The 24,952-nt window shown below is 42.2% G+C and overlaps 1 protein-coding gene across 1 annotated transcript; it reads left to right on the top strand.

Moving 5' to 3' along the window:
* Positions 1 to 1,939: 1,939 nt before the first annotated feature.
* LOC117466087 (gamma-aminobutyric acid receptor subunit rho-3-like) lies at positions 1,940 to 24,879 on the top strand. Its single transcript, XM_034109231.1, has 11 exons — positions 1,940 to 2,153; positions 2,236 to 2,505; positions 4,527 to 4,639; positions 20,260 to 20,327; positions 20,701 to 20,924; positions 21,250 to 21,332; positions 21,901 to 22,038; positions 22,513 to 22,665; positions 22,798 to 22,859; positions 23,457 to 23,588; positions 23,960 to 24,879. Exons 2-11 carry the CDS (start codon positions 2,369 to 2,371, stop codon positions 24,260 to 24,262), a joined length of 1,413 nt encoding a protein of 470 aa, XP_033965122.1. The 5' UTR covers positions 1,940 to 2,153; positions 2,236 to 2,368; the 3' UTR covers positions 24,263 to 24,879.
* Positions 24,880 to 24,952: the final 73 nt, after the last annotated feature.

Genomic DNA, 24,952 nt, shown 5'->3' with positions numbered 1-24,952 from the left:
TGTTCTAATAACTTTTAAATTCTATTTTATCATGTTTTATCACCACTGTAAAGCATCTTTGAGCACCTGGAAAAGCGCTTTGAAATGCAATGTATTATTATTATTATTATTAAACATATTCCTCTATCCTCTCACTCAAACCCAGTGTCATGGTAACCTGATAAACCTGTAACATTAACGTTACGTGGTCAACAATAAACCTGTAACCTGCCTATAAACCGACAGATGTATTTATGTATGTAACTATGTATTTTTCTACGTTTAACGTTAGCCAGTAGATGGTGGCAGCGGAACGTAATGATTAACGTTACCGACCTTTTTTATGTCATGTCAAGAGTTGGATGTCAACGCCACTCAACGCAAACAAGTGTGACAAGCAAACATTCACTCATCTTTTCAAATATTCGGTTACAAAGCTAGCAGCAAGCTAAGTTAACATTACGTAGCTGATGCTGAGCTAAACATGTTTGCTAACCATCCATGCGTTAATGTGTCTGACCTCTCCGGGTGAGTTTTCAAGTGCCTGATGAAATTTGACGTTGTTGCACCAGCATCCTTGATTTTAATATTGCAGACTTTGCAGTGTGCGCTCCTTTTGTTGGTGCCACCGGCGTTTTGTTCAAAGTTTTTATAGTTGAACCTAATTACAAGCGGTACAGCTGCAGGTGTGCCGCCGGTCGCCATGGTGTTACCATGCTGTTAATGTTAAAGGTGGGGTAGGTAAGTTTGAGAAACCGGCTCGAGATACACTTTTTGTTATATTCCATGGAATGCTCTTAACATCCCGATAGCCGGCCCGGCTAAAATAACTGGATGGCCTACCTGCCTGTCAGCCTCCCATCGGGGCACAAACTTATCTCGTGCCCTCATTGGTCATGTGCGCGTTCGTGTGTGTTGGAGGAGGGGCTCTGTGAGGAAGTGGCAGATTTTCTCCGGTTGTGTATTTTCAAATTCTAGCGATCTCGAGCCGGTTTCTCAAACTTACCTACCCCACCTTTAATACGCCAAAAATAGAAAACACAATGATTGTTCACGAGTCCCAAAACACGAGTCCCAGTCAAGTCTGAAGTCTCTGTGTGTGCGACTTAAGTGCGACTCGAGTCCGAGTCACAAACTCGAGTCCCCATCTCTTGTGTGTGTGTGTGTGTGTGTGTGTGTGTGTGTGTGTGTGTGTGTGTGTGTGTGTGTGTGTGTGTGTGTGTGTGTGTGTGTGTGTGTGTGTGTGTGTGTGTGTGTGTGTGTGTGTGTGTGTGTGTGTGTGTGTGTGTGTGTGTGTGTGTGTGTGTGTGTGTGTGTGGCCTAGCATTACTATACTTGTGGGGACCTAAATCTGTTTACACAGTCACGTGTGGGGACTCACCTCCCTTATGGGGACAAAATGGAGGTCCCCATAAGGGGAATCATTCATTTTAGGGTGAAGACTTGGTTAGGATTAGGGTTAGGGTAAGGGTTAGGGTTAGGCATGTGTTGGTTATGGTTAAGGTTAGGATAAGTCTCCAGGAAATGCATGTAAGTCAATGTAATGTCCCCTGAAGTGATGTGTGTGTGTTATTGTTATGTCTTCCAGAGGTGTAAACTGAGGAAATGGTGAGGCTGGATTAGATGCAGCTCGCTTCACTCCAGTTGAGATTAAATCTGGGCCGATTTTCCTGCATAAATAACCTCTATACACACACACACACACACACACACACACACACACACACACACACACACACACACACACACACACACACACACACACACACACACACACACACACACACACACACACACACACACAATGTGGAGGTGTGTGCATACCTTATATAATCCATAAAATTACACCAGGTGCCGGTTTTTTCATTGTCCCGCTGAGAAAATCCTGATTACTGATGGATGTGTGTGCAACTGTTTGTAGCTTAGTGAAAGATTTCTGTGGCGGTGGATAAGAGGATTAGGGTGGAATTAGTGTCATTCCTCTCACCGCGAGGAATAGATTCATATCGATTTTAATCAGAGATAGAAAGATCCACAAAAACGCTGACAACGCAGATAGAGACAGACGGACGGAGCGAGAGGCAGTCTGAATGAAGCCGGAGGGAAAGAGTCGCGGAGTTCATCGCAGCCGGGATGTTGAGCTGGAAGCTGAGAGGCTGCAGAGATACATGCATGTAGGAGTTACATATGCATGCATTTAAGATTAATTTCCCTCATGTATTCGGCTTGTTTTGAAGTCTTCTCATCGTTCGGCAGCTCTCCGGTTGAGGATACTTCCTGCCGCAGTAGGATGTTTGACCCTGACCTCCAGCGTTAGTCTGCAGGGAGGTGTGTGTGGACGGAGGAGATGCTGGCCTCTTGTTCTTGGTGGCGGGGAAGCCTATGAAACATGAAGCTGGACGTACTAACTTGCCTCGCTCTGGCAGCCGCAAGCCTTGTTTCCATGGTGACAGCGGGTCGCAACTCTGGACGCAGGAAGAACAAGGAGGTCTTCCTCGGGGAGAACAGCAAGTTCAAATTCGGAGGGTAAGACACAAATCCCATAGGTTTCCTCACTTGCTGAGTCAGACACGCATATGATTAGTTTTGTAATTTGTTTGCGTCTTACACCTTCATTTGTTGGCCACTAGGGGGCAGCGCAATGAGCTGTTTACCCAACAATGACATATTATCACCTCAGAAACATGATATCTCTTTCTTCTTCTGTTTGTAAAAAAAACGATTGATTTCATAAAAACAATTTCAACTGTCACAAAAACGAATTCCCCAAAGGATAAATAAAATCATCTGATTATGATTTTAATATAAGCACACTTTTGTATATCCATGTAAGGAACGTCCAACAGTTCGGGAACGACATTTGTGTCAGCCAGCTTAGTAATTTAACAATTACACAATTTACATTTTCAAGATTCTGAAGTTGTGTCATATTCTAAACACCTTTGTAGTTTAGCATTAGCTATTAGCAGCCACATTAGTGCTTGCCCCCAGTGTATTAGTGTACAGCATATTCTGTGGTTTGGCAGGAAGCTGTGATTTCTAACGAATGTGCCACCAGGTTCCCATGGTTTGTTTACTTTCACTTCCCCGTTTCACATAAAAACCACAAATGAACTAAAACACTTCTAGTTGGATCTATTTTTATTTTTAAGAAGTGACCTTATTCTTTGAATTCGATAATGGTATTGCTCACAGCAGCGGAAAACCCTCTGCAAGTTTAAACTAATCCATCATTCAGTCAAGAGTTTGCTCCTGAAACACATTTTATTTATCTAATAAGATAAAAAAACACTTTTCTGGCGCTCCTGTTGGAAAGAAGGAATGAATGCAGCTTCTGTTCTCTCAGGAGTTGTGTTAATGAATAATATCAGTGTTCCGATTTCCAGCTAAATCTGTGTGTGTGTATTTGTGTGTGGGTGTCAAGGTGTTTGACTTTCAAAATGTCCAAAAGCTTCTATCTCTTTTCCAATTGTGCACTCACCTTTGTACTGCACGTGTGGGTATGTTTACCGTTTTCAAAAGCACACACACACACACACACACACACACACACACACACACACACACACACACACACACACACACACACACACACACACACACACACACACACACACACACACACACACACACACACACACACACACACACACACACAGCTCAAGGCAGAGAAGCAGTCCGTAATTACACCTTTTGCATCCTGAATGTCGGCTCGTCCGGGTTTCCCCAGTTGAATGTCAGACATATATAGAATTGTACGGTTTATTTAGGTCAACACTGTGTTTATTTTACGATGTCTGAGGATGTCATCACTTAAAAACACTCACACACTGTCGAGAAGTCGATGTGAACTTTGCATTTCTTGCAGTACAGTTATGAGAACACATGCTGTGACGTCACTTTTAGATCTTGCTCCAAGGCTTGTTCATGACCTTTTATAAGGGGTTTGAAGTCTACTTCCTATGTTGTTCCATCCTTGAACAGAGACAGATGTTCCCATCTCCTGTGATATACAACCACCTGTTATTATTTAACACACAGTACACACAAAGGTGACGTGATGACTAAACTATCTCCATGGCTCCAAGTCGTGGCTGTAAGAAAGTTGACCTTGAGATAAGATGACTTCTATTTAAATTACTAAAATGTCACCTGAGACTTTTATTATATCAAATAAACTATCAATAAATGATAATTACTCGTGCATCCTGAAGGTTATTGAAGAAAGGACTGTGTAAAGGTCTTCTTATCTGCATCACAGTGTTATTCTCCCAGCAGCTGCTTTTATGTGTCCTGCAATAGCACTGAGGATTGTTTTGGAAAAGAATGAAACGCTTTAAAACACACGTGTCCATGTTCACGGAGCGTACCACGCCTTTGATTAAGGTGTTGTTGTTGGCAGGATGAGAGCAAGGTGCAGGGCAGGAGAGGGGACGAAGACACGAACCACAAACTGTATTTTCTCTCATCATAACATGTAATGACAACTTCAATAACCCAGGTAATCACTAAACACAGGTGTGTGTGTGATATATTTGTCTCCACAGGCGTATTGACCACAAGCTGAAGAGGCAGGACAGCACCAAAACATTGCTGATAAAAACTGAACAGCTGTTGAGGATCGAGGAGCACGACTTCGCGATGAGACCAGGCTTTGGAGGTCAGACACACACACAAATACACAACCCCTTAAATTCGAGCACCTTTACAACTTTGTCTACAGGCAGTATGAGAAAAATAAAGAGCTTTTTAAACATTAAAGCATGGAGACATGTCACATGAAAATGAGCATTATAGGGCCCTTTTCAAATAAACCTAATTCTTACCTTGACCTAAAATATTTGTGTATGATTACATACTATATTTTACATTTATGTATTTATATATTACAAAAATAAATCAGATTTTAAACACCATCTCCATACATTGTGTAGTGGGTTTAACTAAGATCAATAGGTAATGTTGTGAATGTTATGATGTAACATTGTCCTTACCTTACCTTACCTTGCCTTGCCTTGCCTTGCCTTGCCTTGCCTTGCCTTGCCTTGCCTGCCTTGCCTTGCCTTGCCTTGCCTTGCCTTGCCTTGCCTTGCCTTGCCTTGCCTTGCCTTACCTGTGTTAAGGAAGTGATTGGCAAGAAGATATCTCCATGGAGAAAGGCCATGACCGTGAGAACAGAAAAAAGAGAGTGTCGAAAAGCTGAACGTAGGAGGCGAAAAACAAAATCTCCAGGTTCACTTTGAAATCTATAAAGAGAGACTTGGCCTTTATAATTTGGAATTGAAAAACGCACGACAGTCTTTCTTCTCTGACATCATTACCAAAAACAACGCACGTGCCTTGTTTGCTACCGTCGACAGACTAATAAACCCCCCAGTGTCAGTAGCCTCTGAATTTCTATCCACCAGGGCGTGCAATGATTTTGCCTCCTTCTTCACTGACAAAATTCAGAAAATCAGACAAGCAGTCAGTGCCTCTGCATCAGGAACAGCAAATGTGTTGTCTCTGTGTCCACCTAATATCAATTCAAACACCATGACACAATTCCATCAGATTAATGATAAAAACCTAGAGGACATTATTCAACTTCTGAAGTCCTCCTCCTGCTGCCTTGATATTATTCCAACAGGATTTTTCAAAGATATTTTTCGTTGCATGGCCTCAGAACTACTTCATATAGTAAACAAATCTCTTCACTCAGGTATTTTTCCACAGGCCCTGAAAACTGCAGTCATTAAACCGCTCTTAAAAAATAATAATCTAGATGCTTCAGTAATGAACAATTACAGGCCCATATCAAACCTGCCATTTCTAGGTAAAATCATTGAAAAAGTTGTTTTTCAACAGTTGAGTAACTTCTTGCATTTAAATAACTGTTTCGATGTGTTCCAGTCAGGCTTTCGTCCAAACCACAGCACTGAGACTGCTCTTGTAAAGGTCTTCAATGACATCCACTTAAACACAGACAGTGGCAGAACTTCAGTGTTAGTATTATTAGATCTCAGTGCTGCGTTTGACACTGTTGACCACAGCATATTACTAGACCGACTGGAAAACTGGGTGGGACTTTCGGAAACAGTTCTAAATTGGTTTGAATCCTACTTAAAGGACAGAAACAACTTTGTTTCTATAGGTAAATACACATCTGAGTTGACAAATATGACATGTGGGGTACCTCAAGGCTCCATCTTGGGGCCTATTCTCTTTAACATCTACATGCTACCACTGGCTCAGATAATGAAGAACAACAAAATAAGTTAGCTATACGGATGACACACACATTTACGTAACAATTTCAACAGGAGACTATGCTCCAATTCAAACACTGAGTAAGTGCATTGAACAAATCAATGACTGGATGTGTCAGAACTTTCTCCAATTAAACAAAGATAAAACTGAGGTAATGGTTTTTGGAGCCAAGGCAGAACGTATAAAAGTTAGCGCTGAGCTTCAGTCTGCAATGTTCAAACCAACAGATAAAGCCAGAAAATCTAGGTGTAGTCATGGACTCTGACCTGAGTTCAACAGTCACATTAAACAGTTACTAAATCAGCCTACTATCACCTAAAGAATATATCTAGGATTAAAGACTAATGTCACAGCAGGATTTGGAAAAACGTATCCATGCTTTTATCTTCAGTAGACTCGACTACTGCTATGGTGTCTTCACAGGTCTCACTAAAAAATCTATTAGAAAGCTGCAGCTAATTCAGAACGCCGCTGCTCGAGTCCTCACTAACACTAAGAAAGTGGATCACATCACTCCAGCTCTGAAGTCTTTACACTGGCTTCCTGTGTGTCAAAGAATAGATTTCAAAATACTGCTGCTGGTTTATAAAGCACTGAATGGTTTAGGCCCAAAATACATTTCTGACCTCCTGCTAAATTATGAACCATCCAGAAATCCCAGGTCTTCAGGGACTGGTCAGCTTTCTGTCCCCAGAGTCAGAACTAAACATGGAGAAGCAGCGTTCAGTAATTATGCTCTAAACATCTGGAAACAAACTCCCAGAAACCTGCAGGTCCGCCTGCAACTCGGACTACTTTTAAATCCAGGCTGGAAGACTGTTCTCTTTGTCGCTGCTTTTAATTGAACTATTCACATCTTAAACTGCACTGTAACTTTTATCCATGTATTTTTTCCATGTTTATTTTATTAGCTTTTCTTTTTAATGACTGATTTTAAATGCCATTTCTTAATGTCTTTCATTTTTGTAAAGCACTTTGAATTTGCCTTGTGTTGAAAAGTGCTATATAAATAAACTTGCCTTGCCTTACCTAACCTTAACCTTTTATGTGCGTTGTAATAGTGAGAACAACACAGAAAGTGTGTTTGTACAATTTCTTGAAACCTGGCAGCAATGGTCCTCACAAAGGCAGCAATACAAGCCCTCACACACATATACAAACACAGGCACACCTCATTTCATTTAGATGTAATCTGCTTGCTCACACGTCCTCCCCGACAAAAATCAGCCCTCGTCCCACGCTGATGATGCGTACGCGTGGTGTGATGATGTGACGATGGGCACTGGGTCAACAATACAATGGATGTGTCAATCCCAAAATCACCAACACTGACCCAGATTAAAGCGCTGTGGTGGGAACACCAGTGGTGTGTGTGTGTGTGTGGTGTGTGTGTGTGTGTGGTGGGTGTGTGTGGGTGTATGTGTGTGTGTGTTTTTGAGTTTGTGTGAATAATAATAATTTGAAATAGGTAGACCTCGGGTGTGCTGACACCCATTTGATTTGATCTCCCTAGGTTTTTTTGGCAATATAATGAATGCCTGTGTGTGTGTGTGTGTGTGTGTGTGTGTGTGTGTGTGTGTGTGTGTTGTGGTGTGTGTGTGTGTGTGTGTGTGTGTGTGTGTGGTGTGTGTGTGTGTGTGTGTGTGTGTGTGGTGTGTGTGTGTGTGTGTGTGTGTGTGTGTGTGAGTGAGTCAGCAGGGTGGGGGGGTTTGTTTGTATTAATCTGGATTATATTCAGGTCTGGAGCAGATGGAGGGGTGGGAAACACTGACGTCTGCAATGAAGATCCTCAGTATCAAACAATCAACAATAGCTGCGTTCAGACCTTTATGTATACATTCTATGGTTCAAACACACATTTTCATATGAAATGAAAAACATTTCAATATGTTAAAATAATATCAGTGTGTATTTACATAAATATATTTTTATTCACCCACAAAGGGAAGTTTGGAGGCTTTTTTACATTTCTGAGAGGGATATTGAAATTAAAGACATCTGATGGTTGGGTTGACAGTGCAGAAATGTATTGAATAAATTACATCTACTGTAAACAATGTCATTGGGTTCAATTGTTACTCAAAAAATAAACTTTTGGAAACAGTCTTGTTTTAGACCTGATTTTCATATTACCTTTCTTTTTTGCTGTTCAAACAATCTTGGCCTCTAAACATGTAATGATATACCTCTTAGTGATTTACCAAACAGGGACCTTTTCTTGCTTGTAATCAATTAGCAGGTAATATAATTTTTCTGTCATAATACTTTCACACAGATCGTGAATATGCAGTAAATAGAGACGCAGGTGAGTTTTTGCACCCGGTATAAAAGCATCAAGCTGATCTGACGTCCTCCAGTAGTTAGTCAAGGCTTATGCGTTGCAGCTAAGGATTATAAAAGTAATAGTTTAATCTTAGAAAGCAACCTAACCACTCCTTTCACCCTTGACACGGCAGTACTTGAGTAAATGTCTCTCATTGTGTCCATGGTGTCTCCTCTGCCTGTTTTTCTGATTCAGATAATATTGTGTGTGTGTGTTGTGTGTGTGTGTGTGTGTGTGTGTGTGGTGTGTGTGTGTGTGGTGTGTGTGTGTGTGGTGTGTGTGTGTGTGTGTGTGTGGGTGTGTGTGTGTGTGTGTGTGTGTGTGTTGTGTGTGTGTGTGTGTGTGGTGTGTGTGTGGGTGTTTTGTGTGTGTGTGTGTGTGTGTGTGTGTGTGTGTGAGGAATTAAAACCAGATCCCTCCAGGGACCAGAGTCCTGAAATACACTGTGTGACATTTGTTGTTATTCTTGCTAGGTTGTATTTCTATATTGAGTTAAACCTTAAAGGAAGTCTTTAAACTTAAATGAATCCCTACAAACTTTACATCCGTCTAGATCTTTAAAGTCAAACCATGAGGCCGAATGCTTTTTAAAGATTTTCTGGCACGTCTTCGATTGTTGTTCCAAAACATTTGTTATTCTCCACTGTGTGACTTCGTCTGGCCCCAGCTTTTGGTAACAACCCTACATTCCAAAGACTGAATTAATGTAAAACAATATATGGTCTTCTGACACAGTTTTATCCATTAAATCCATTTAAACAATCCATAACATTTGGGTCAGAAATCTTTTCTATTTTTACTTCCAAGTTTTTTTTTTGTCGCAAATAACTTTACATACTTTGTTTTTTTACAGTAATATATATTTTTATAATATTTTTTATTTATTAAATATTCTTATTTGAAAAATAGAAAGATGAAATTGATATTTTTGCCGTAAAAACTGTCAAACCCAAGAGAAAGTTAGAAAAAAAGATATTACATTTTCAAATTTGAGTCTTTCTTGCTCAAACTCCAAAAAACATCTCCCATAATGCAACTGTGACCTTAAAAATGGAGAGACAGCAAGCGCATTTCGTGGCATCTGCAGGCAGTGGCAAGTCCTTCCGGCATATGCCACAGAGGCCGCTACTCTGTGGTAGCTGTGGCAAGTCCTTCCGGCATATGCCACAGATGCCACAACTTGCCGAGGCATCTGCCGCTGCTCAACGGGAGTTGCCACAAGATGCCAGAGTAAGAGAAGGTTTACTGTAGCTGCCACTCGCCTTCCGTGGCAAATGCTGCTATTTAAACCCGTATTTATCGTGTAAAATGTCGCTGTTTAGGCATGACTTTATCGAACTGATCTGATCTGATGTGTAGGAGTCTGACGTTGATGTTCCCCAGAGAATCCCCTCTCACCTTTCCCCTCCCTTGATTGTCAGCGATGGAGGGGGTTAATGAAAAACACTTGCGAGAGAGCCGGCACATCCTGCAGCCTCAAAGCTGCATTATGCCGCTTACAGCTGCAGGAATTGATCCATCTGCATGCGTGTGTCGGTTCGGGGATTAAAAGCTGGGCACACAAATATGTTCGAGACAAAAACAACAAGACCCTAAAGCTGCTCTGGGCACAATTTGTATGGTTGTTGGGGTGGATCTGTGTGACGGGGCTCTATTTCTCCGTTCAAAACACTGGCCTAGTCGGTTGGGTTAAGCTCCAAAACTTTAATAACAGCAGCAAAAAATAAAATAACAAACCAGCACAACTTAAACAGAATAAATAAATGTCCAAATCAAACATCCATCACTCATCAGAGTAGACATGCTCTGGTGTTGCCTCTCCGAACACGTCCCAGCTGTTGCCTTCATTGCAACATTCTTCCAAGTGCTCCCTTCCAGGGCCAAACCCGTCCCTTTTGAGCTCATAGCCCCTCCCACAGGCTTACCGTCAACAGATGACAACAATTAAACTTCAAACCACATTTCAACATACAAATCCGACCCAAACATAAACAGGTTAACCACCTCTTAACATAATCATTTAACAAATTAACAAACACACAATACATAATACATTGCATGGTTTATTTTTAGGAAGAGAGCAGGAAATGTTTGGTGTGTGACTGTGTGTGCGTGTGTGTGTCGGCTGTCAGTGGCGGAGTCAGTCACTCATGTGATCCGCTCCGTCACAATCTGCATCTGTTGTTTCAACATCTTGAACATAAATCCAGAGCTGGATTAAGTAGCAGAGCAATCTGTGCAACATACACTGAACTTTTGTCCCCATGTAGCCATGCACCATGTGTTCAGGTCATCCAGAGTGCACCCTCTCTTCACCTGCACTGAGACGAGAGAGTTAGCAGAATCTTTCAATGACACATAGCAAACATAGAGTCGGGCTGTCAATCACTAATGAGGTTGCCTGCAGCAGGAAGAAAGGTGACCACCTGAGGGTTGTTTTCAGTCAGAGAAACAGGCTGAACAGGAACAAGCGCACCCAACTTCACCTCCAGTTCAAACAATGAATCTATTTTATTTGTACATATGCCTCATATCCCTCATATGAGGTATCTTATCTCTCAGAAAATGTCAGCATAGTTTCTTATGCAACCATAGTGCAAAGGAAGCTACGTGGAGCTCTTTTGCTGCATGGATCCTGAAAAAGTAAAGGCTTTTATTACATAATGTGTAATTTGCACGTAATTTTTTTTTTTCTTTAGGGCCAATTTCGACATGGCATTTCTTTGTCCTTTTAGAAGAAGGTGGTGCTGCCTCTAGACCTCGCTGAACACATTCTGATCCTGAAACGCCTCCATTGGACTGCAGCATATTGACATCACTATATAACACTCATGTTTCTATTGGTGGGGAACTCAATTCAAACAGATTTGCAGCGTGTATCACAGGTCAATAAACTACAAATTACTGCATGAGAGTTCACGCAACTGTCAGAATGGTTCCCGAGCAGAAGATAAGACTCGCAGGCTTGTCGTGTTATTATGACAGAAAGATAGTATTTTCTCAATTAGAGTAACATTTAATTCAGTCACATCCCGAGGTTCCCTCCAGAGGGACTTTCTGAAATGCTCCTTGACTCCTTTGTTTACTTCAGTAACATAGTTATTGGCTTGCGCTCCAACGGCTCCAACACGGTACGTGATGGGCTAAGGGGCGGGACATCTCTAAGCAGTTGACCAACCACAGCAGGAGCCGGCCCAGCTAACCAATCAGAGCAGACTGGGCTCTGGTTTTAGACAGAGGGGGAAAAAGAGGTGCTGCAGCACAGTAGTGTGAGAAAAATAAAGCACTTTTTTGAACATTAAAGCATGGAGACATGTCACGGTAGAGACATTATATACTGATATGAACCTGGAAAGGAACATAAGGCCACAAGGCCCCTTTAATTGTAATGTCTACCAGCTTCGAAATGGTGTTTGTAAATGTTTTCGCCTGTCTGCATGAACCGCCTGAAAACATGCCGTGTCTGGGTGTGACATGTGAAAAGGAACGCAGTCAAAGAGGAGAGCGGAAGAGTGAGTGACCTTCTGTTTCAGGTGTGTTCCCACTAAAAAGCCCTCGTTGTCGAGGGTTACGCTTATAATGTTGAGTCTGCCACCACTGGTGGCTTTTTTAACGAGTCATGCCGGGACAAAGCCGCGCCGCTGCAGAGGCTTTGTGGTCCTGGCTGTCAGATGAACTTCATTACATAAAGTGTTTATTGAGCTGCCGGCCTGCTAACATTCAGGTGGAATTTATGTCCACAAAAAGCACACAGACACTTTCGAGTACATCATCTTTTTTTTTTGGGCCTAGGGGGTGAAAATAAAAATGTAATCCGGTAAACCGCGTCCAGACAGAGGTCACAGACCAAACCAGAGTGTGTGTGAGACTGCATGTGTGTGTGTACACATGGTTTCGGTTATTTGCAGGTCAAAATGCTTTTTCCAAAAAAAAAATCTTTGAGCTCAATTAAAGAAATGACAAAAGATTAAACCACTGATCTCCGGGATACAGGAACTTACAATATTTATAAACCAGACTACAGACAATGTGGGTTAAAACTGAGACATGTTAAGACGTATTTTTAGGGAGTTCAAAAGCACAGCGACTTCTGTAGCTTGACAAAATGTAAAGAAAGATGTGTCATCTATTGACATCCAAGTAAAGACTGAATCAGATTTAAGCTGGCAATAAAGATCAAAGAAAAAACTAAATTAAATAAAAAACTAAAATATGAGGCAAAATACCATACAGGCTTATATGTATTTCTTATTTGTAACTGACACCAACTAATTTAACTAAATGTGCATTATGATATTCTACATACAGTAGTTACAATAATCATATGTGGGGTCATTTAGATGCCGGGTAGTAATAAAATAAATAATAACAGAATTATGATGTTAATATGTATTTTATGTTTACTTTTCACATCTGTGATACCGACTCATTTCCTGTGTGCAGGCAATTCTCAAAAATGAGTCATGAACATGATGAAAAAAAATGTTAGGAATATATTTTTGCTTTTATTTTTTCACACGTGATTCCAAATTATTTTCTTAAAATAATGTGTTAAGCCAAGTTTCACAAAAGTCTTAAACATGATATTAATATTAATAATAGTAATACATTTTATTTCAAAGCGCAAATCACACAATGACACATTACAATGACATAGTTTGGAAACATTAACAACAATTCACTCAATATTCTCCCCCCTTCTTGATCCCCCGTCCCTCAGTTCCTTCCTCCCTTGCTACCTACTTTGTGAAGAAGATAAATTACACCACCTGTTCATCTTCCTCACCCCCTTCTTACTTCTTTATCTCCCCCCCTCCCTCCAAAAAAGATTCTTTAATGCTACTTTCTTGTTCAAACTGACAATTTTGATCCTGAAAATGTCAGAAATGGATTCAGCATCCTCAATAACGCCCAAACCACTCCACAATTGTCCAAATCAGCCAAGTCATTTTAACATATGCAAGTAAGCATAGATGGCAGTTTCTATGTGCTTGACCCTACCGGACATTTCTACATTTTCACAATGGGGTTCATTATGCTGGCAACTACACTATTACATGCAAGAAAATAATTACCAACTTAAGAAAGTACATTTTTTTGACATTACCAAATTAAGAAAATTGGTAAGTTCGGGAAAAACCCGGAGCTCCCGGTGTTAACCCTTTCCTGACACTAATAGCTAAAGATGAGGATCTGCTTATGTGCCGCCTCGTCTCCTTGCCTCCCGGGCTCTCCTCTTCACTGCCTTTGTGATCTTTCGGAGGTCTTCCAGAAGGTTCTCCCCCTCCTGTGTCGTGGCGCTGTTTCCGGCTCTCAGGGAATCGTACAAACCGAGCATGTCTGTGAGAGTTTTGATCTGATCTTGTTGCTCTTGATTCTGGCTTTGGAGAGTCCTGGTTTCTTCCTGAACGGCGCTGATCTTCCCCTGCAGAGTGTGTTCGCTTCCGCATTTTTTCTGCACGTCGTTCAGATGTTTGCGCAGATTGTTATTCTGCTTTGAGGCAACTTTTTTCAATGCCTTCATCGATTTGTACTCAGCTTCAAACTCATCTTGAGCTCTGAGCTTGTCTTGAAAAAACGTGATGTCCTCCGCTGCCTTTTCAATCTCTGTCTGCAGGGTGTCCTTCTGTCCCTTCTGAATTGTGTATTTTTGCTGCCAATCAGATTGACTTAGACATTTTTCCTGGACTTCAGCGAGAGTTTTACTCAGCGCGCTTTTCTCTGCCTGGAGGGGTTCCTCAGAGGCTTCAAGGTGTTCAAACTCTCCCTTAAAGTGTAGTCTCATCCTCCTGATCTGCTCGTTGACGTCATTGATGCTCTGTTGCAAAGATACATTTCCCCCCTGCAGTACATCCACACGGTCGGATGCTTCTCTGTGCAAGGCCTCCAAGATCTTAAGACCCTCTTGCTGTTTGTTAAGATCCTGGAGTTGTTGTTGCAGGGTGACTTTCTCGCTGCTCATGGCATCTATAGATGTTCTCATCGCCTCGTAGTCTTCGTGCAAACCTTGTTTATTTTGGACTGCTTTGGTCAAATCCTCAATCCTATTCCGCAACAGGTTATTCTTTTGCGAGAAGGCCTCTTTCTGAACTAGTTCTTCCTGATAAGACTCTTCTAAATCTTCCAAAACCTGGAGCTTCTCTTTGAGCGTTGAGGCTTCCTGTTGCAGGGTGTCATTTTGAAGACACATGGCTTGTTTTGATTTTTTCATTTCGTCCAATTTCTCCTGTGCGGCGTTTTCCTTTTGAAGCTCTTGGCATAAATCTTTGATATTTTCTCTCAAAGCCTCATTTTGCTGGAGGATGGAGTCGGTCTCAGCGTTGGCGAGATTGAATGATTCCTTCAAACCTTTGAGTGCAGAAGCCTCTTTTCAAGCTGGACCTTTTCTCTCTGTAAGGCCTCATTTTGACGGCGCTCTTCTTTCTTTGAGGCGTTCATTCTGTCCAGCATCTCTTGGATTACGATCTCATTCTCAAGCTCGTTGTGCATTTTCTCAATGTCCTGTCGCAAAGTATAGTTCTGCAGGCAAATCCCCTGTTTCTCTGCCTTTGCTTGGTTGTATTTGTCATCCAGGACCTTGAAAATAGTTTGTCTTTTCTTAAGTTGAAAAAGTTCTCTTCTCAGGACGTTATTTTCAAATTGAGTTTCCGCTGTTACCCATATTAGTGTTTTTTTTGTTTCCTCCGAAGCATTAGAATTGATAAGAGCTTCCTGCAACCCTTCAATTTCTTTTTGGAGCTGTGTTTGCCCCGCTAATTCAGCTTGCTGTTGTGCTTTCATCACGTCGATTTCCTCCAGCTGTTTTTGCAGGGCAACGCTTTTTACACTTAGTTTTCACATCGAGCGTGCATTGAGGCAGTTTGCTCCAAGGTCTTTTTAAACCGGACTTCAACATCGCTGTTATTTAAGATCCTTTCTCTGAGCGACTTGACCTCTTTCTGAATGAAAGCTAATCTTTGCCTTGCAGTTTGATCCGCTGCCTGCATGCTGTCATATCTCTCCCCCAAAGACCGAAAGCTGTTGAACTTGTTCTTTATACTGTTAACTTCAAGATGGCAGGACTTTAACTTTCCGTTGATAGCTTCTAGCGCCTTACTCATGTTATCGTAGTCGCTATTGGTTTCCCCATACATCCGAGCAGGAGGCCATGCTTTCTGAAGAAGACATCGTAAGATAGACAGTATGCTGGAATCTTAATGGGGAAAAAAGGTATGTTTTGGTCCTAAATTCTAGCTGTGTTGAGGTGTTACCCTGGCAACAGTGAAGTGGCCTTTTGGGTGTGTCAAGGCAATAGGCTGTTTGAGACAAGCAAGACCTTGCGCAGACCTGCGCAGTTGCGATCAACGTCTTGCTAGTGCGTTGCATGATGGTTAGTCATTTTGTCCGACTGCTCTGGAGGCTCGCCCACATGAGACTTTGAAATCTCGCGGGACAAAGACGCCCGCAGCCTTGAGAGCGAGGCGAGGCGAGTTGGCGCAGTTGCTCTCCACGAGCTGCGGAAGCGAAATGCTTGATGGGAAACGGCTCGCTGGTATCTCGAGCTGAGCGCTCATTGGTGGTTTTTACCACGTGCTGCTGATGAAACTCTCCCATTGGCTGGCAAAAGTTTGTTGTTTTGTGTCAGTTTTACGTCGCCACATCCATTCCCATTTTTCATCATTGTTTTCCACAATGTTTATCATCATGAAATTAATATCTATATATTTTACTATACTGCTTACCGTTTTCATACTTTATATATCTTAGCATATTCATACACACTGTTCACAGGCTGATATATAGTGTATTCATACCCCACTGTTTATTCATCATTCAATTCATTCTATATGTTATTCTGTAGATTGTGTACATTACTTTCCACTTCACTGCTTGTTGCACCGTTCGAAGCTAAACTGCATTTCGTTGTCTCAGTACCTGTAATCTGTGCAATAACAATAAAGTTTAATCTAATCTTGAGCAGGAACAAATGTATTTACTTAGTACATATCTGACATTAACGATTAAACACATTTGTGCATTCTTTATAAATGCAAACCGAGTCAAGCCGACTCCGGAGGTGGCGGTATGCACCTTAAAGTTGTTTGCAATCCGCCAAAAAACCGAGAGAAGAAGAAGAAGATGAAGAAGCCGTCTCCGAGCTGTCCGACTTCAGGCGAGCTTTTTGAGACCTCACCCCGGCTGCGATCGGCTACTCTCGTCTACTTTCGAGGCGAGCCGCAATGTGTCTCAACAAGCCTAATGCTTAGACAAAATTAAAGATGGCTGCGAACAAAAGCTTTTCCATTCAATATTCTGTTACGTTTGGACCAATCCGCGGACTTCCTCACACACACACAGGGTCGCCCCTCCCTACAGGCTAATCACGCAGGCTGCATGGGGCCCCGCCTTGCGCAGGGGGCCCCGCCCAGAGGGCCTCAGCTGCTCTGCGCAGTTCTCCGCTCAGTTCTCCACGCACCCCCGCGAGAGTGACGGAGCGTCCACACTACAGCTCCAAAAATAGCTTGGAGCTGGGCGTGTCTGGAGCTTGGGGATTTTATCAAGCAACCCGGCCAACAACCAATCACATGAATCTCCCGCCCCGACATACAAAGCAAAAACCCCCGGGGGATTTTATGCGAGCAATATATATATTAACTCCCCAAACAGGCGAAAACCTACCAGTTTTCCCCCACTGTCTCTGCCCACCTCCCTCCATGCTGGTTCCTCCGGTTTGTATCCCGGTAGGTGAAGAGGGTCTGGTCATACAAACCGGGTGATTCGCTACGGCGATAGTTAGTTTCTCCTCCGACTTTTTTTGAAAATATAGAAATGAACGGGGGGATATCTCTCCCAGCTTAGACGCGGTTTGATTGGCTAGCGCTTCAGCTGTCAGATTTTGGGAAACGGGATTTGATTGGCTGGCGCTGGCTACTCCGGAGTCCAGGCGACCAGAAGTTGAACAATGTTCAACTTCTGGTCGCCTGGGTCGCCTGAGACGCCTCGCTCGGCTACCCACAATTCAGTTCGGCGAAAAAGCGCGGCTACGTGACGTCACCCCATTGAAAGTGAATGGGCAGCTTGGAGCTGCTTGGAGCTTTCGACGCTCTCGACGCTGTAGTGTAGACGGAGGTGAGAAGGGGAGCACGTCTGTAACCCGACACCGTTGCAATGAATCGACATCTGACCAATCACGGCTTTGATACGGCCACTAGTGCAGGTGAAGAGATGTCGGTCAAAAGACAGTTTCAGTCCGGAGCAAGCAAGAGGGGGAAAAAACAAAACATGAAGAAACTAGAGCATCACCCGAAGGTGGGTTATTGTATGAGTCAAATTTACAACTTGCGAATGTTGTATAAGTCAAATTGCCAATTGCCGTATTAAAACATCAGCTGGCAATTCACGACATGAAGAAGGCAGTCTCTGCAGATTATATAGGCTAATGGAGATGGCAGTTATTTCCAGCATTCTTTATTTAACATTCATTCAAGTATGTGATGCCTTTTATCTGCTAATGTACAGGAGGAAGAGAGATAAACTGTCTGTCTATTGGCTTACATAACAGTTAACGTTACAGCCTAAAAAACATGGAGCATTTGTTCCCCTTTCATTAATTTTTATGTCAATTTGCACATTTCGTGGTGATGCTCAGCCTCTCCCCTTAACTCCTAACAGTCATCATCATGTCAACAACAACACAGAGAAATACTGACAGAAATGTGTGTGTAGTTGTTGATACATTGCTGACAGAGGGAACTACGTTTGAATACAGATTTAAGAAATATCAGTGTTTGAGCATGTCATAAGCATGTTTTGTCTTGACTATATTACAACTATATTATAATAAAATAATATAGTATTTATATTATTGAATTGATTATGATTATTAGTAGAAGTAGTTTATTTGCATTAATTATATTTATTTATATTTTAATCTTTTTGAGGCTAGTATTTGGCAGGAAATGCAGACGTATTCACCTGTAAACGCATACTGAACGACATACATGCACATTTACCTCACTGTATAAAAAAAGTAACTGTGATAATAATAATAATAAACAGGAATTATATTTGCAAAGTAGCCTACTTTGTCGCTTGGGGCCCCAGTTGGCCAGGGACGGCCCTGCACACACACACACACACACACACACACACACACACACACACCACACACACACACACACACACACACACACACACACACACACACACACACACACACCACACACACACACACACACACACACACACACACACACACACACACACACACACACACACACACACACACACACACACGGATCTTTAAAATAGTCTATCAAAAGGCCTACAGTTCCCTCTTCTAACCCAGTTTAACTTATACATCTTGACATATTTCAGCTATAAATCACCAAAACGGCATACAGTGAGGGGTGAAAGTTCACAATGTCAGAGGGTAATAACAGAGCTGTTAGCTGACAGTTGTGATGGCTCATTCCTCTGGTGCATTCCTCTCGTTCTTTCACTTTTATCATCAACTCTAAAGAACATGCAACAGAGAGAAATGTTTATGGGCTTAGGAAAAAATCCTTGCAGACGCTTGTGCGGAAGTCAGGAAGGATCTTTTAGTCTGCAGGCCGCAACTGTGAAAAAATCCTTAAGTAAGCAGAGTATATTTTTCGTTAAAAAAGAAGGCCACATCATTGCATCACAGCTGGTTTCAGGCTCTACAAATGTCCTTTAATAACTTCTTCCAAACTTTGCCAAATCATGATTGCATTGTGGTGGAGCAGCAACCCTTTTTGATGGGGGGGGGGTTAGTGCTATTTGGTTATTTCTGCTCTGTTTGTGTGCAATAATCAGGTTGTTCAGTTTAAACGAGGCCTGTCTCTGCTAATGAGGCGGATGGAGTGTGGGAGTGTGGAGGACAGATGTTGATATCTGCGGTGTGCTGGTGGTGAAGGATGTTGCTACCAGTGTTTGACCAAAATAAGGTTTTGAGGGCCAAGTAAGGCTGTGACAGAAGCTGCTGGAGGACATGCTGATATTTGTCTTGCACCGAAATCGTGTTTCATCCAATGTTTTGGTTTAAAAAAAGCCTCTGAAACAACTTGTACATCAACATGGTGTATCACTGGGAAACTAAAAAGGACATATTTTGCTCATTTTCAGGTTCATATCTGTATATTGTATCTCTACTGTGACATGTTTACATTTTTTAATTTTCAAAAAGCTCTTTATTTTTCTCATACTGCCTGTCCAATCACGTGCATGTGTTGGAGCGCAAGCCAATTAGGAAGTTGCTGAAGTAAACAAAGGAGGCGTTTAGGTGTTTTAGCCTGAACTGACAATTTACATGCACAAAAACCATAAATCACTTGGGAAACACACACACAAAAAGCATGGGCCTCTTTAACATAACAGCACTGACAGCTGACTAATTTAAATGTTACTCTAAATGAGAAAATACTATCTTTCTGTCATAATAACACGACAAGCCTGCGAGTCTTATCTTCTGCTCGGGGGAACCATTCTGACAGTTGCGTGAACTCTCATGCAGTAATTTGTAGTTTAATGACCTTAAATACACGCTGCAAATTGTCTGTTTAAGTTTCTGCAAAACCCCTCAGGTGTTGAGAGAACAGAGACAACTTTCAGAACGCAGCTATGATGAACAGTCTCATTCCTAGAAGAACTGTTGCACTGATCTTTGAGTTTCAGTTTTCACTTTTGAACTAATGATGTGGTTTCAGGTGCAGCCATCCCTGTGGGCATCGATGTGCAGGTGGAAAGCATCGACGGCATCTCTGAGGTTAACATGGTGAGGATATTGAACATCTTACAACTCATTTCCAGCTTTTTTTATGATTGGTAAGGACATCTGATTAGGAGTGACTTCAGACATGTTCTGTCTTCTGGTTAACATGGCAGAGAAACTGATCAGTGTACGGCATTTTAATGGGAAAACATTCAACAGACAATCCTGATTACGGAGAGTTTTTATGAAAATTCGCACAAAAGCATATTTGAATCATGTAAGATCTTAAATTGTAAGAAGTTACCTGAATAGGGTCATAATTATTATCTTTTATATTTTAAGCCCCTTTTACCTTTAATATACAAACATAGATGCACCATGACATAAGTTTACTCACACAAAAGATGTATCAACACTGTCTGTTTGCGTCCTGCAGGACTTCACCATAACTCTGTACCTGCGTCATTACTGGAAGGACGAGCGGCTGGCGTTTCCGTCCAGAACCAATCAGAGCCGGACGTTTGACTCTCGGCTCGTGAAGAAGATCTGGGTCCCTGACGTCTTCTTCGTCCACTCCAAGCGCTCCTTCATCCACGACACCACCATGGAGAACATCATGCTGCGGGTGTACCCCGACGGGAACATCCTCTACAGCGTCAGGTAGGGACGAGGACTGGTGGAAGTTAAAGGTAGCAGCTCATGCAAACTACTACTAGTAAAATGCACTATATTTCCCAATACTACTTCTATCAATGTCATTTAAGTTTGACAATTGATCCTAATACCTTAAACCTCCACCACACTTAGGTTTTGTCATTGTTTTAGATTCTGATTCCTAACACAACCAATAATCTAGTTTTGTTGACGTGTTTTTAAAATCAAAAACTAGCTCACTTACTGTCATGCCAATGAAGGCGACTGAAATAGAGTAATTGAGAGCGTGAGATAAAGGTGAAGCTGAAGTTTCCTTCATGGTGTGATTCAGAGTGACGGTGACGGCTCTCTGCTCGATGGACTTCAGCAGCTTCCCTCTGGACACACAGAACTGCTCACTGGAGCTGGAGAGCTGTGAGACACACACACACACACAAACACACACACACACACCACACACACACACACGCACACGCACACGCACACACACACACACACACACACACACACACACACACACACACACACACACACACACACACACACCTATTGCCTCTTAGCTACTGTTGCAGTGATGCAGTGAACGCCAACGTCTTCACTTGTAAAAGGAAGGAAACATTTCATGTTAGGGAACCAGTCTAAACGCAGATGGTATCATTATTGTACAGCCTTTCCAGTGAAATCAGCATATACTTTAGAATGATAAATGAAAGCAAAAGTGTTGTTGCCACTCTAAAGTAAAAGGTATTTCCAATTAGAATCAAATAATATCTGAAATGGACCATTCTCCATCATTTGTGCTTTTACCATTGATACATGATGATGGTACAGTATATCAAGTTAAGCTAAGAAAAAGATTTGAGTACTTCTTCCTCCACTGAAAATGTGTAAACAGCAGGATAAGCTCAGACGGTCGGGAACAAATCTCCCAGACACTGAACACTCTCTCCCCCCCCCACACTCTCTCCCCCTCTGCACACAGATGCGTATAATGAGAACGACCTGATGCTGTACTGGAAGAATGGGAACGACTCTCTGAGGACGGACGAGATCGTCTTGTCTCAGTTTTTCATCGAGCATTTCCACCCCTCCAGTGGCCTGGCTTTTTACAGCAGCACTGGTCTGTGTGTGTGTGTGTGTGTGTGTGTGTGTGTGTGTGTGTGTGTGTGTGTGTGTGTGTGTGTGTGTGTGTGTGGTGTGTGTGTGTGTGTGTGTGTGTGTGGTGTGTGTGTGTGTGTGTGTGTGTGTGTGTGTGTGTGTGTGTGTGTGTGTGGTGTGTGTGTGGTGTGTGTGTGTGTGTGTGTGTGTGTGTGTGTGTGTGTGTGTGTGTGTGTGTGTGATAATGTGATTACAGAGAAAGGCTTAGGTTTCTCTACTCAAAATAATGCATACATTTGTGCATTACTGAATATACAATACAATTTAAAAGGCAAAGGAATGTGAACACGATGAATTGTTATAGATTCAAATGCTAAGCTGTGTATACAATAAATACAATCAGCTCAACATGTTGTGAAAAGCCTTAAACCAGAATAGTGGAAGATGTTTTAAGAAGAAAAATGATCCTCGTGATGTCTGTGTCTCTCTCCTTCAGGTTGGTACAATCGTCTGTTCATTAACTTCATCCTGCGGCGGCACATCTTCTTCTTCATGCTGCAGACGTATTTTCCCACCATGCTGATGGTCGTCCTGTCCTGGGTGTCCTTCTGGATCGACAGGAGGGCCGTCCCCGCACGTGTCTCTCTGGGTAACCCCATAATCTGCCTGAATCATAAAGTTTCATCATTTGCTCTGTGGAGACCGGGTGTTTATTTTGAAACAGGCAGCAGGTGCAATTTTGTAATTCGTTGTGTGGTAATAGCTGCCCTCTGTCCTGCAGGTATAACCACGGTGCTCACCATGTCCACCATCATCACCGGGGTGTCCTCCTCCATGCCTCAGGTAACAGCAGGGGGGCTTCAAGAGGCCTTCAGGTGCAGCTGGACTTACTCTATGTCTTATTGCTGACTTGGCTCTCAGAGATTGAATTCCCATATGAGCCTGTCAGGATCAAGACTTTAAAATGCAAGGGAACAACCTGAACAAATCTTTGCAATCTTTAGTGGACAGTTTTTTGTTGTTGACTTGGCTACTGCTGTTTGTTTCTTTGTTTCCCTTATCTTTGGAGAGAACTATATATTTTAAAAATGGCTCTAAATATACAAGATTTACAAATTAGAACACATGTGTGAATCCGCTCAGCAGCAACGAACTGCTACTGGGTAAACGTTCTTCTCGGTATGTAGTAGAAATAAAAACAATATATAATAAAACTGATTAGCCTTACCATGTTTGTTATAAACCTGATATAAGTCTAGTCAAAGTTTTGGTAAATACTGATATGTTATATGTATCAATAGGACACAAAAATGATTCTACATTTTCAATTGAATGCATAACACAACACAAAATAACCCCCACTTGCGATCTCACAAAAGGTTTCCTTCCTGTTCCATCAAGTGAACATGATTTTCCCATGTGTGTCTCCTTGCCGCCAAGGTCTCGTACGTGAAGGCGGTGGACATCTACCTGTGGACCAGCTTCCTGTTTGTCTTCCTGTCTGTTATCGAATACGCAGCGGTGAACTACTGCACCACTCTGGAGGAGATGAGGAAGATGAAGAGGGGGAAGGTCAGTGAGGGGGACTCATACACCACACATCGCCCCTCAGACTAAACAGGGAGGGAAATACATGTTTAACTCAATGTCTCTCTCTAGTGGCCAGACAGGGTCATTACATTCTGTCAACATTTTTCAGTGGGGGAATGTCACTGCATTACATTTACTTCAGTGTTGGGTACATATTTGAGGTATTTGTGCTTTACTTTTTTTTCATGATTCTTATACATCTACTTCACTACATCTATCAGACAGCTGTACTAACTTTACAAATTAAAACATATCAAGAACTCTTAAATTATGATGCATTGTCATGTTTTGTGCTTGTCATTCACTCGAGGACCACAGTAAGGCTATGAGTTTATATTTCCACTTTTCCCCAGATCCCATCCACCTCTAACGCCAGCCAGGCGATGGCGTTCGACGGCTGTTTCCACGACAATGACATGGAGCTGACTCCGTTCTCCCGCATGGCGCCCGCCCTGACCTCTGACCCCCTCACCACGCCAACCCTGACCCCAGACCTCCGGCCGACGGAGGGGACTCGTCTCCGCCGGCAGCGGTCGGTGCGTGAGAACGTGGACCTGTTTGTCAGCAACAGCTACATGATCGACTCATACTCACGCCTGGCCTTCCCCCTGTCCTACCTGCTCTTCAACATCATCTACTGGTGCTTGTACTCCTGATGCAGCGCTGCAAACTCTCCCTGAACTCTGCTACACTTTGAAGGAGCGTTGAGTCAGAGAGCCTGCTGGGGGATTCCTCCTCTCCATGGAGCTCCACAGGCACTTCACTTCACTGAATTAACTCTCGATCACAGGAGCCCCTTGAGCGCCGGCTTCATCGCTAATCATGGTCTGTACAAGAGAGATAAAAGCACTCCAGTTCCTCAGAGTAGGAACTTTTAATTGTGCGCACTTCAAACCTGACATTTGTCTCGTGGGATCCGGTTAAGTCTTGATACTTGGCAAACAATGGAATCTCATTTGTGGTTTTTTTAATAATCTGTGTGACTCTTATCTTGTAATACTTAAAGTTCTTATTTCCAACGATTATTTTACTTCATAGCCACAGGGAAATTATAAATTAGGAGGACAGTTATGTGAACATTTTATTTTTTGAAAAACATCCTCACCCTTTTTTTACGAGTTATGTGTGTGGAGCATAGACTGTATGGTGTGGAGACATCGGCTACTGAACATGAATTTAATGTATTTTCTCATTAAATTTGTATCTTGTTCATGAGTATGTGAAAGTGAATGTATGTGTGCTGCAGGGCCATATTGTACTTTTAAAATATTATTTTAACAACCGTAGGAATGTTATAATTAAAATCTAACACATGAATGCTCTTTCATAAGTCTTTTTTTTGTATT

The sequence above is a fragment of the Pseudochaenichthys georgianus genome, chromosome 20 (assembly GCF_902827115.2).
Source record: "Pseudochaenichthys georgianus chromosome 20, fPseGeo1.2, whole genome shotgun sequence".
Classification (NCBI taxonomy): Eukaryota; Metazoa; Chordata; class Actinopteri; order Perciformes; family Channichthyidae; genus Pseudochaenichthys; species Pseudochaenichthys georgianus.
Note: the sequence above shows the minus strand (reverse complement) of the source record. Positions and strands in the feature narration are given on the sequence as shown.

What these genes read in the sequence shown, in the direction of transcription:
- LOC117466087 (XM_034109231.1), top strand. Translation starts at nt 2,369, where the DNA reads ATGAAGCTGGACGTACTAACTTGCCTCGCTCTGGCAGCCGCAAGCCTT. An exon ending in CTCACTGGAGCTGGAGAGCT is followed by an intron (nt 21,333 to 21,900) that starts GTGAGACACACA and finishes CTCTGCACACAG; the next exon opens with ATGCGTATAATGAGAACGAC. An exon ending in CCCCGCACGTGTCTCTCTGG is followed by an intron (nt 22,666 to 22,797) that starts GTAACCCCATAA and finishes TCTGTCCTGCAG; the next exon opens with GTATAACCACGGTGCTCACC.